At 40.0% G+C, this 13,337-nt stretch overlaps 2 protein-coding genes across 2 annotated transcripts in view; both read left to right on the top strand.

The window, feature by feature from the left end:
• PKD1L2 (polycystin 1 like 2) overlaps nucleotides 1–1,209 on the top strand; it is a 106,439-nt gene extending 105,230 nt beyond the window's left edge. Inside the window, exon 44 of the mRNA XM_043897996.1 lies at nucleotides 1,050–1,209. Coding sequence (XP_043753931.1) covers nucleotides 1,050–1,209 — 160 coding nt within the window. The remainder of the gene's footprint in view (nucleotides 1–1,049) is intronic.
• On the top strand, nucleotides 1,043–12,725 carry GCSH (glycine cleavage system protein H). Its single transcript, XM_043898132.1, has 5 exons — nucleotides 1,043–1,391; nucleotides 4,828–4,907; nucleotides 6,039–6,102; nucleotides 11,152–11,283; nucleotides 12,086–12,725. Exons 1-5 carry the CDS (start codon nucleotides 1,244–1,246, stop codon nucleotides 12,181–12,183), a joined length of 522 nt encoding a protein of 173 aa, XP_043754067.1. The 5' UTR covers nucleotides 1,043–1,243; the 3' UTR covers nucleotides 12,184–12,725.
• Nucleotides 12,726–13,337: the final 612 nt, after the last annotated feature.

Raw genomic sequence — 13,337 nt, 5'->3', positions numbered from 1 at the left:
GGGGTTTGGTGAGGATTACAAAGATAGTGCCTGTACGGTCCCAGGCACATAACAAAGGCTCAGTGAATGGCTAAGACGTACTCAGAGGAAAAGACTACTCAGAGGAGCATGACAGCCCCTGCAAACCACTGCACAGATGTGCTGACATCCCCAGTTTTGTAAGTGAGGCAGAATCTCAGTTTAACATTTGGGTCTCCCAAACACACACACACACATATTCGCACATATACTCATACACGCATATACTTCAAGGTATACCCGGTAATACTGACAGTGTGGAGATTCAGGTGTTTCTCGCTCCAGCGTTTCTTTGCTGATTCTTGCCCACTCCACAAAATCTGTGTTAAAGGTGAGGGCTTTCCCCAAACCTAATTTTCTGTCTCCTTGGATTGGGTGAGACATGTTTTCTGCTTTTCTCCTAAAGTTTTAGTCACAGGGCTGATTGAGTAAGGAGTTGATCATGTTGGGTCTCAATTCTGCCTTTTGACTGCTACTGCAGTAGCTCCTGCAGTAGAGACTCCACCAGAAGCCACTCCTGAGCCTTCAAGTCCTTGCCCCTCTATGAGCTTCATGATTCGGTTTCTCCCCTCTGTGGAGACTGTGGGGTTTTGGGAATATGCAAAGTAATAAAGTTCAATATTTCAAAAAGTCAAAGAGAAACTGCACTTGTGTTAGCGCGCCTTTGGCCAGTGCCCAACAACCAACTTTGGCTGGAATGATTCTTTGGATCTGCTATGAGTACTGCTCTGGGTGACCTTGATCCTCTTTAGAAGGTGGGGACCTCATCTTTTAACAGGACAGGGAGCACCCTGCCTTCCCGAGGACCCAAGAGCACCACTCCTGCCTGGAGCCCCTCTTACAGCCCGGGTGGGTCTTGGAGGTCACAAATGCAGACCTACAGCTTTCACTCGCCCAGAAGCACCGCCTGAACGCGTGGTTCCACCCCACTCCCGGGAAGCCCAGCCCCCGACGCCCTGCCCAACTCAGCCTGGCCCGCCTAGCCCACGAACCAGTCCCCGCCCCTCGCCACCGCCCCTTCCGGGCCTCAGGGCTTTCCGAGCGTCCACGCCCCTCCAGCGTGCGGCCCTGTCAGACCCCGCCCCTCCCGGGGCCCCGCCCCCGCGCCCCCGGTCCAGCCAGCTCGCTCCGGCTCGCTCCGGCCCGGGGCCGCCCCGCCCCGCTCCGCCCCCGCCGGCCGGGGTGCTCTAGGTGCCGCGCCGAGACCCTCTGTACCCGTGCGAACATGGCGCTGCAAGCGGTGCGGAGCGTGCGGGCCGCGGTCGGCAGCCTGCGCGCCATCTCGGCACCCAGCGCGCCCTGCTCGCCGCGGCCATGGGGACTGCGGGCGGGTGCAGTCCGGGCACTGCGCACCGGCCCTGCTCTGCTGTCGGGTAAGTGCGGGCGGGCACGTGGGCCGAGCCGGGCTGCCTTGGGGAAAGGGGCTGGGCCTTGATCCTTACCTCGGGTCCTCGGCCGCGGGCCGCCCGGGTCCAGCGAGGCGACCTCTGTGCGCGCTTTTTGTTGCTGGGATCCCGTGTTGCGGGGCCTTGCTATCTCCCTGAGCTGCTTGGACGGCCCCGCAGCCTTTGTCCTGCGTGTTGGGAGCCGGGGCGAGGGGGCGGGGAGGCTGAAGACACGCGCGGCCGCCGTGTCCGGGGTGGTTCTGGCAGGAGCGTCGGCCGCTCGCTGCTGCAGACACGAGCAAGGTCGCTGAACTCCTTCGTGACCTTAGGTTCCTCGCATTTGTGAGCATCGTGCACCCTAAGAGTGAGGACAAGTAATAGGCTTTACTTTGCTATACATATCGTCACTGTAAATTCTGAAGTAAAAGTAAAGCAAGAGCATTCATGGAAACTTAAAGAACTGGATCTAGTTTTCCCAGCTAAAGCTAGCATAATTTTGCAGACAGCTATTTCCTAAAGCAGTGCGATAAAGTCTCCCGGGTTCCACAGAGGACGTTCTGCTAAAGTCTGTATCGTCGTATATAAAGTATAGTCGTGAATGTGTGTTGGGCTGGAACGAGGCCTTACATACACGGGCTTGAAGTAACGGGGAGACTTGCCCGTACATATCTTGGCCATCTGTGCTACTTTAGCACAAGATAACGCCGAGGGAAAACTGTTGTACTTCATGCACCAATACGTGAGGCGCTCAGTGCACCTCTTCGCGAACTCCGGCTCCTTACTTACACGGAGCACAGGTCTGGTGGCTGTTGTCTCATTAAGTTCGTTGTTTTAGAAACCTGTTTGGGACTGGAAAAGTTGATAAATTTAGTTCAAAGTCAAGCATAAGGAAGCTTACTTATCTCTTCCCCACCCCCCACCCCCCACCGTAATCTCTCAGATCTGTTGGTAGTACATATCGGTACGTTACTAATTTCCATACATCAGTACATTACTAATTTGAATATAAGGGAAAAGCATTTCTCAGATATGCTTTTCAAGCATATGTTTTTTTGGTTAGTTCAGTATTACTTTTTTACATTGTCCTGTTAACTAGTTAAATATTGCCCAAGATATCAATAGCCATGATCTGGTTGAACACCTGAGTTTTCAATACTAGAGACTGAGTTCCAAATTTTGACACTTCGTCTCTATGGGATCTTGGGTGGTCACTTCTGTTTCCCTCGCTGGAAAAATGGAAATGATAATCCCTGCTTTACAGACTTGTTGGATGAAATGAAACAGTGTTTAACTGCTGTACATATAGTCTGATACATAGTACTTGATAATGTTACTTATTAAATATTAGTGTATAGAATCAAATAGAAAATTGATCAAATGTTAGTATATTTGATTCAGTGACTTTGAAAGGGGGAAAATGCAAAGTTCTCATAAATTACTCAAAACACTTTATTTTCTGGGGGCTGAAACCCATTGTTTTCAAGACTCAGAAGAAAGTAACTATTTACCTAATCTTCTGTTCACTTTTTTCCCCATTGGGCCAGGGGTTAAAGGAGAATTGTACCAATCATTGTTTTTAGCCTAAACTGAGTGGCCTGGTATAAAGACTTAATGGCCTTTCAGGCCAACAGGACCTGGGTGCATTTAGCTTAGCAATGTTGCTGCCTTTTCCTCTAAACTGTGGTTGCTCAGTTGCCAAAATTGAATGTTGAGTACTCTTGTTCCTCAAGATTATCTTTACAGTTAGGCAAGATGGCAAGACCAAGGTCAGGAAGTCTCAGAGAAGTCGTATTTATGGTTGTCCAGTCCTTTCTATAAAAAGGTGTATTAGTTTAAACTGCCAGTTCTAGAGTTGTCACAGAATGTTAGGGAGAATTGAGTGCTGTTGCCAGATAACTATATACTAGATATTTTACTCAGAATCCTCTTACACTTTATTACTTCCCTCCAACTTTTGAGTGCTTACTATATGCCAAGGACAGTGTTTAGAACTGGGGCTACAAATGCAATAAACCCTGCTCTTGCTTGCTTTGTGCTTGGTCTACTCCCGGGGGAAGGTGACAGAAGGACTGTATCTGTAGCATGTTAAGTGCCGTGAATGTGTTGGTGGGAGAGGTGCAGAGTGCTGGGGGAGCAGGCTGGACAGCCCAGGAACCCAGGCTTGGAGAGCTAGATAAGGCTGCTGGCAGGAAGAGTTTCTAAGCTGAGATCTGAAAGTCAAGAAAAGGCAGTGGGGAGAGTGGGTTGCAGTCAGAACACTTAAGTACAAACAAACCTTAACCTTAGGGAAACATCAAATTGACTTGAAGCATTCAGTAATTTGAAGTGGAGCGAAGCAACTGACTTTGTGAGATTTTGCAACCTCTTCCACTGAGGAGTATGATATTCAAGTTATTTAATGATGGGGTGGAAATTAATACTTTTTATTTACATTCTGCTATGTATCAGAGCTGTGTAATCAAGAGAGTTTAATGTTTTAAGTACAGTTATCTTTTGGGTTGTGGTAAGAGTGAACTAGCAATACTTCTTTTAAAACAGTATTGAAATTAATGAGCCATTTTCATATTAATTTCTGTACTTTTGGAAAACAGCCTCACTTCAGAATGTGGTATATATTTAAGAAGATATGCTTTATAAAAAAATTTATTCTTCTAAGCAAGTACTATTAATTCCTATGTGATTTTTTTCACATCACTCAAATTTTGGTAGGTCTTTGTTCCAGGAATCCTTGAGTAGTTTGGCTATCTTTGTGTTTGAAAAGAAGCAGGTTATAAAGCCAAGGGCTAGCCTGTCCAGTGAATGTTGAGCAGAGCTTGCCTTTCTACAGGTTAATGTCGTAACTCTGAGGTGACAACTGAGTTCTGATGGTATAATTTGCTTCTCATAATGATGGTAGCCACTTTATTCAAGGGCTGACTTGAATTCAGTTAAAGTAGAATCAAGAACTTAGTCAAGTTATAATTGTTCAAGGTCAGTTTTATTCCTGACACAGCTCTACCTAAAGAGGCACATTATTTTTTAGGTTAAATCATTTATGAGCAGTCTTTATGCTCCCAAAACTTCATCACTCTTTCTTCAGAGGGACAGACTTCTTTCTGCCAGACAGACCAGTAATCGATAGGTATACATTTGAAATGTGCTCCAGTATTTGTGTGTATGATTTAGACTGAGTAATGTTCAGTACAAATAATCAAATTGCCAGAAGATCCAAAGTCATTCACATCAAGCCATCTTTGCCTAAATAATACCACTGTTGAGATGTCTCTTTTCACAAGATCTGTTTTGTCCTGGGCAGTATACTGTTGAATGACAATGTCAATAAGTCAAACAAATACTGGGAAGGCCTTGCCTTTTGATAGCATTGATATGAAAAAAAAAATGCTTTTAAAGAAGTGATGCCACTGCTTTTCTGACTTTGTTTTAGTGCGGAAATTCACAGAAAAACACGAATGGGTAACAACAGAAAACGGTGTTGGAACAGTGGGAATCAGCAATTTTGCACAGGTACTGGATTGTCTTGAAATATTTAAAACAGTCTGCCCTCACCTAAGTTGGATTGTCTTTATATTTTAAAAATTGTTTATTCTGCCCCTTAGTATCTTGGGCCCTTTAAAGGCTCTTAGAAGAACATGTTATAGGTGGAAAAAGGAAAACACAGGAAAGTGTATAGTGTTTTAAGAGATTAAAAGGTTAACAGTTAAAAAATAAATTCAAGAGAAATGTTTGTTTCACATTGGGGCAGTTAAGGAAAGCAGCAGAGCAAGCAAAAGGGCTGGAGTGTTAGTGTTTTGTGGATAATAGTGATATACACATGACCTGGGGACTTGAAGAGGGAACACCTGGAATGGCACAGATTACACAAAGATAAACTTTTTATTTAGAGTTTATCTCAACTAATTCCACTATTGCCACTGAGCCTCTAGTTTGATATTGTGTAAAGAAAACTAGAAGCCAAATAGCGATATGGATCAGTGACTTTTCAACTGGACCTCTGGGTGGGGTGGGGAGAGGAGGGGGCAGGGGATATTAACCGATGGGAGGATATGGTGTTCCTCAGAAATGCTGGGATCTCAGGTACTGAGAATCCATGACACTGTATATCTTTGTGGGCATATCTGTGTACCTGAGGCCCAGTACAGAATGCTCTGTGAAATACTGTATAAATATTGTTGTCCTCTCCTCAAGTTTATGAGGGGAAATCATTTAACATGGAAAACGACATGCAAAACAATATGTGATGGATGACCTGAGTCTTACAGGGGGTTGTAACCCACTCACTTGGTCAATACTGATTAGTCAGCAAATGCAGTAGGAGAAAGGTCCTCAGTAAAACTGCAGAAGTGGAGGAGCACATAGTGTGTTTGTTCTTAAAGGAGCTAGTCATCTTTTCGGGGGCATATGGTTGGTGACAAGGGTCACTGCCACCTGTAGGCCAGCTGATGGCATGTTTTCTTGCAAGTCCTGAGGTGAGAATAATTTTGCATTTTTAAAGGGTTATAAGAAAAAACAGAGAATTTGACCCCTGAAGTGTAAAGTATATACTATTTGAATTAAAGGGATTAAGTGTTTGGCTTGTTCTAATTACTAGGTTTAATTTGATTTCTTAGAGATTTTTTTTGTTTTTGTTTTTTAAAGGAAGCTTTGGGAGATGTTGTTTACTGTAGTCTGCCTGAAGTTGGGACAAAGTTGAACAAACAAGGTGAGTGTTTTTCTCATCTTGGTGTGTCATGATTCATGCCATGAGTTTTCTTTATCTTGAATAATAATTTGTCTGTGTCCTATTGCCATCCCTAGCTGTAAGGAATGATGATAAGGAGAACAGTGAACATTTTCATATTTTATAATGGAAGGTAGGAGGTAGAGGGAAATGGCTCTTAGCACCATCCCTGCCACACATTGATGCATTAGTGATATAATATAGCTGAAGTCTCTTAAGTTTAAAAAATAAAATCTGTTTTTCTTTGGAGGCAGTAAAGAATATCAGAACATGAGCTCGTGAATCAGAATCTGGTTTTAAATCCAGGCCCCTCAACATATCAGCTGTGTGATTTGGGGGAAATTACTTAATGTAGATCTCATCTGTGAGTTAGCATAATAATAACTGCCTCATATAGTGGTTGTAAAGATTAAATGAAATTAGCATAATATCCAGCATAAGATTTGTTGTTGTTTAGTCACTAAGTTGTGTCCAACTCTTTTGTAACCCTTTGGACTGTGGCCCGCCAGGCTCCTCTGTCCATGGGATTTTCCAGGCAAGAATCTTGGAGTGGGTTGCCATTTTCTCCTCTTCCTGACCCAGGCATGGAACTCATGTCTCTTGCATTGGCAGGTGGATTCTTTACCACGGAGATTAGTACTTGATAAATGTCAAGCAGTGGAACCACATGTATTATTATTCATGGGCTCCTTGACATATATGACAGTGCTAGAGAATTTAAGTATCTGTTTTCTAAATATCTTTGACAATATTGACCATATCTTTTTCTGCTTAAACTTTCCCTATCACTTATCTTGTTTAAACTTTCTTTTTATCTGTACATCAGTTTTTTTTATGCTTAATTTTAAAATTTCCATTAATAAAAATACATTGAGTAACCTCCTTAAACTAATGAATGCTTTAAACTTTCTGCCAAAGGTGTTTTTTAAATTGATGTGAAATTTACATATGGTGAAAATGCCTAAATCTAGATCTTAACTAGATCTAGGCCTTAACTGTATAACCAAAGAGTTTTGACAAACGATAATCTCTTCTCTGATTTCTGTCACCATAGATTACTTCTGCCTATTCTTTAACTTCATTTAAAAGGAATTGGACAATATTATGCCTGGCTTCTTATGTCTACTGTCATGAGTATGAGATATATTAAGTGCTCAGTAATGTGCTTTTTATGCCAGAGGTATCCCGTTGTGTTTGCTGAAGTGGTTATACCATTTGTATTCTCACCAACAGTATCAGAGTTCCATGTACAACATATCTCATTGTGGCTTTAACGTGCATTTCCCTAGTGACAGATTATTCACCTTTCCATGTGCTTTTTGCCACTCACATCTTTGTGAAGTCTCAAGTCTAATTTATCTTTTTTACCATTGATTTTAGGCATCTTTTATAAATTCTAGATACAAAACCTTTTTCAGATATGTATTTTATGAATATTTTGTCATATTTATGTATAAAACATTGTGTCTTCTCTAAGATATCTTTGTCTATCTTCATAGTTCCCAGGTTATATACCACAGTAACATGAGGTGCTGTGGGATATTTTTAATTTTTAACATCTGTTGGATACAGCACAAACTAACAATCAGTGAAGTTAACAATTTCAATTTTGGATCTTACTCTATTACTTTGGGTAATGTATCTTTGAAGCAAGTACTACACGTTGGTGTGGAGCATGAAGTTGGGCATTGGTTGATGTGACCTGATTCCCTGATGGAGAACTTATGCAATATGCAGCAGACACATGTATATCTGTAAATTGTAATTAAGAATGAAAATTCTATTTGTTCAATTTCTGTATTTTTTTTTAAACTGCTCAATTGTTAGGATGTAAAAACTTTCTAAGTAGTTTGGACCTGATCTCTTAATAAACTGAAATGTTAGGTATTTGTTTTGGTTTAGCGATTACCACAAAATCACCATCAAGGGCACTGTGAACTGAGAAAGGGTACGGTATGGGCAACTCAGGTCCATACCAAGGTTCACAGAGATTGAACATTTCATTATTAGGTATATTTAGCTGTGGGATTTTTCACAGATGCCTACTATCAGATGAAGTAGTTCCCTTCTATATCTAGTTTGCTGAGATTATCATTTGTGGATGTTGAATTTTTGTTGAATTTTCTCCATCTGTTGACATGATTGAAGGGTTTTTCTTGTTAATGTGATGAATGATGATTCATTTTTGAGTATTAAACATTCATTTTGACTGTTTAACCAACCTTGGATTCCTAATAGTCATTGTATAAGAATTGTTTCTTTAAAATGTTCTGTTGAATTTGATTTGCTGTTTTTTACATTATGTTCATGAGAGATACTGGTATTTTCTTAAAATGGCTGTGTCAAATTTTGGAATCTGTTCTATTGGCCACATAGAATAAGTTTAGAAATTTCTAACTTATTTTCCACCTCTTTTTCTGAAAGAATGTGCATCAGTCTTGCTAGCTCTTAACCAATTTTATCAATCTCTTGAAAGAATTTCTACTATGCTAAATTTTCTACTTCATTTATTTTTTCATAGCTTTATTTTCTTCCTCCAACTTAATGTTTTCTTGCTTCTGGGAATTTGTGGATATGTTGGTTTCCATGGTTTTTCTTAAATTGACTTTTTATCTATACTGTAAAAGTCTGTCTCCCTTGAGATGAGTGGCAGCTAAAGTCTAGTTTGATTCTTTTTTGTTGTTGTTGTTGTGCTGGGTATTCATTGCTGCAAGGGCTTTTGTCTAGTTGTGGGCAGCAGGGGCTGCTCTCTAGCTGGAGCCCACGGGCTTCTCATTCAGTGGCTTCTCTTGTTGTGAAGCATGGGCTCTAGGTGTGTGAGCTTCAGTAGTTGTGGCTCATGGGCTCAGTAGTTGCAGCACACAGGCTTAGTTGCTCCACAGCATGTGGGAGTCTTTCTGGATCAGGGATTGAACCCATGACCCCTGCACGTGGATTCTTAACCACTGGACCACCAGGGAAGTCCCTAAATATCATTTTTTAAAAATAAGAATCAAAAGTGTCATCGCTTCCTTCGAATGCTGCCTCTTCTCTATAAACTGCCTTCTTTTGTTCATTTTCTAGTATCTTTAGAAGCCAGGTCATTGATTTTAAGGTGTTATTTTTAAATAAAACCTAAAGATATTACCATTACCTCTGTTTCATTGAGTACACGAAAGGCTTTGACTGTGTGGATCATAACAAACTGTGAAAAGCTCTTAAAGAGATGGTGATACCATACCATCTTATCTGTCTCCTCAGAAACCTGTATGCAGGTCAAGAAGCAACAGTTAGAACCCTGTATGGAACAACTGATTGGTTCAAGATTGAGAAAGGAGTAGGACAGGGCTGGCTACTATCACTGTTTGTCTAACCAACCTATACACTGAGCACATCATGAGAAATGCTGGGCTGGATGAGTTACAAGCTGGCATCAAGATAGGTGGGAAAGGGACTTCCCTGATGGTCTAGTGTCTAAGACTCTGTGCTCCCCAATGCAGGGGGCCTGGGTCTGATCCGTGGTCAAGTAAACTAGATCCCATATGCTACAACTAAGAGCCTGCATGCCGCAACTAAAGATCCTGTGTATCGCAACTAACACCCGGTGCAGTCAAAAAAAAAAAAAAAAAAAAAGATGGGAGAAACATCAACCTCAGATATGCAGATACCACAGAATGGTATGTACCACTAAATGGCAGAAAGTAAAGAGGAACTAAAGAGCTTCTTGGTGACAGTGAAGGAGGAAAGTGAAAAAGCTGGCTTGAAGCTCAACACTGAAAACTAAGATCATGGCATCTGGTCCCATTACTTCATGTCAAATAGAAGGGGAAAAGGTGGAAGTAGTGACAGATTTCTTCTTCTTGGGCTCTAAAAATCACTGCAGATGGTGACTGCAGCCATGAAATCAGAAGACGATTGCTTCTTGGCAGGAAAGCGATGACAAACCTATACAGTGTGTTGAAAAGCTGAGTCATTACTCTGCCAAAAAAGCTCTGTACAGTCAAGGCTTCCCAGTGGTCACGTCAGGTTGTCAGAGCTGGACTGTAAAGAAGGCAGAGCGCCAGAGAATTGATGCCTTCAAACTATGGTTCTGGAGAAGGCTCCTGAAAGTCCCTTGGACAGCAAGGAGAGCAAACCAGTCAATCTTGAGGGAAATCATCAACCCCGAATACTAATTGGAAGAACTGATGCTGAAGCTTCAGCTTCAGTATTTTGATCATCTGATGCAAAGAGCTGACTCATTAGAAAAGACCCTGATGCTGGGAAGGATTGAGGGCAGAAGAATAGGGTGTCAGAGGATGAGATGTCTGGATGGCATCATGGATGTAATGGACATGAAGTCGGGCAAACTTCAGAAGATGGTGAGGGACAGGGAGGCTTGGTGCACTGCAGTCCATGGGATTGCAAAGAGTCGGACATGATAGGGTGACTGAACAAAAGATATTTTTTCCTTCTAAGCACTACTTTAGCTCTACCCCCACAAACTGGTATGTTATAGTCACATTCAGTTCAGATCCATTTTAGATGGTCTTTCTTCATGTTCATTGATCCTTTCTTCTGTATCCAGTCGACTATTAGTGCCATCTAGTGAGTATTTTTAGATAGGCTTTCCAGTTCTAGAATGGCCATTTTTAAAATTATTAGTTTTTTGCAGGTATTCTCCCAAACATTCACTCACTGTGATTTTATAACAGCTATTTTGAGATTCTCTGCTAATTCCAATATGTGGCTCTGTGGAACATTTTGAGATCTTTATATTGACTACTTTTCCACTTTGGCAGGCCCATACTCAATCCTCTGACCCCTTGAGCAAATAAGACTATGGTTTTCTACTTGTGTTCTAGTTACACTGTGCTGTTTGGATGGGGCAATGTTGTCAGGCTACAGATTGTATAAGTGAAGATCTCACATGACAAAACCTATGGTTTTATTTAAATTAAAGATCTTTAGATCTTTTTATCATGACTGTAGAGGTGATCACTTTTCTCTGTTTTGTATTTTGGGATCACTAACTTTTGACATTTAATATTTTCTTTAATTTTCTCAATTTAGAGGAGTTTGGTGCTTTGGAAAGTGTGAAAGCTGCTAGTGAACTCTATTCCCCTCTATCAGGAGAAGTAACTGAAATTAATACAGCTCTAGCAGAAAATCCAGGACTTGTCAACAAGTCTTGTTATGAAGATGGTAAGTTGGAAATTTTTTTAAGGATTGTTTGCTGCAGTTAACATTTAATCTAGACTATAAAGCAATCTTTAACTGATTGTGATTTCTTTTTGTACTTCTTAGTATTATAATAGATATTCTGCTTTAAAAAGGAAAAACACAGGTTAGGTTATGTTTTAGATCTCTGTCAATAAAAGCATTGCCTAATTTTATAGGGTTCTTAGTATTGTAGTTGTAGACTCATTGTAAACATTTCAAAGTGCTTACCTCTTCAGTCATAAAGCATCTAATCACATTTTGTGATAAAGGTGGTAACAATATTTATTGCATTCAGTTTTCTGATATTTTCGTCTTCCTAATAACGTGATAAAGTAAACTAGTAGCAGTTTTTTCCCTTTCGTAGATGAAATTCTCAAAGGATTTCTTTGGTAAGGTCAAACAGCCAATAAAATGCAAAATTAGCATTAAGTTGTAGTTTTCTATTTCCTATCACCTACTTCTCTCTTCTAATGCTTTCTAATGCCATTAATTTCAGTAGTTACAGTGTTGGTATTCCTTATTTATATACCTGTATATTTGGATCCCTGTGTAAAGTTGTTAATGCTTATTAACTACAACCTAAGATTTCTTAATCTGTGATGGTACAATTTCTTCTGGTTCTTTTCAGTTATTATATGTAAGGAATATTAATTTAATTCTTAAGGTTAAAATTTATGTAAAGAATACTAGATTAATTTTGAGGCACTCAATTTAATTTTTGAATGAATTTGACTTTCTCTTTTAAAAGGTGATTTGGAATGTATGATACTTTTTTTGGTTGCAGGTTGGCTGATCAAGATGACATTCACTAACCCTTCAGAACTAGATGAACTAATGAGTGAAGAAGCATATGAAAAATACATAAAATCTATTGAGGAATGAAAATGGAACCCCTAAATAAACTACTTTGAAACAACTTAATCTAGCATAGTTGTCTTAAATTAGTGGTGGATAGATATTTAAAAAGCAACTTTTAGCAAAAGAAACTACTTGTAACAATGTTTCCTGAAGAAAATACCCCTTAACTTTCTAATGCCTTCAGATAAACACTGTGTATCTTTTCCACAGCATCCTGTGATTTTTAGGCTAGGCTCCAGTTATAATATTCAGAATTCCTGAAATTATCTCTGATAAAACTAATTATAAAAATTATGTAATTCAAGGATAACATGGTTATCTTATACCTTATATGACATTGTTACTTGCTTACAGCTATCCTTGGATTTGGGTCAAAATGATCTTCCCACTAGAAATAACTGCCAGTGGAGAAAAGTTTGTTAGTTGTATAGTGTCCAGTGAAGAATATTACTGTCTTAATTTTGCAATATACTGTGTTTGCTGGTGCTATTTTTATACAGTGAAGCAACAGCCTTGCAGGAGAATAAACAATTTAATAATAAAATATTCAACTTCTTAATCATGTATTTTGTTCTGCTGTTAATATTTCATAGTATGTTTCCTGGTATTTATAAAGATGCTAATTTTAACTTATGGGAAGTCTTTTTTTTTTTTTTTTTTTTAAGGAAATTTAAGTCGTGACAATGAGAAAGTTCCAAGAAAATGTTTCCTTTTAGTCACAAATCTGGCTTTTCTTAAGCAAAGATCTAATTGCCCAATAACATCAAGTACTATTTTTTTTATCATCTTTAATGTACTGAAAAAGAAATCACTGACCTTGTTTTTCTGTCATGCTAAATTAGAAGAGTGGAATAGAAACAAGAAAAGGTGAAATTGTGACCAGCCTAGCACATGACAACCTTAAGAAAGCTAAGCCACGTAAGTAATGGGAATAGAAGTGGACACAGTGAAACTTGTGTCCAACATAGTATACAGCAAGAACAAACTCTTCTATCATCTTCCCAAAACTGGAGAAGGGAAGTATTTAGGCATTACTATCTTCTGGTAAATAAAGAGCAAACACGAGAACCTAGAGTATGTAGATAGATAAGTAACATACAAGCCTTTCCTGTTCTGCAAAATGAATGCATTCTTTCCAGGACTAAGCCAGTGGCCCTATCACTGCTGAACTGTCTGTT

This window comes from Cervus elaphus, chromosome 4, assembly GCF_910594005.1.
Source record: "Cervus elaphus chromosome 4, mCerEla1.1, whole genome shotgun sequence".
Lineage (NCBI taxonomy): Eukaryota > Metazoa > Chordata > Mammalia > Artiodactyla > Cervidae > Cervus > Cervus elaphus.
Note: the sequence above shows the minus strand (reverse complement) of the source record. Positions and strands in the feature narration are given on the sequence as shown.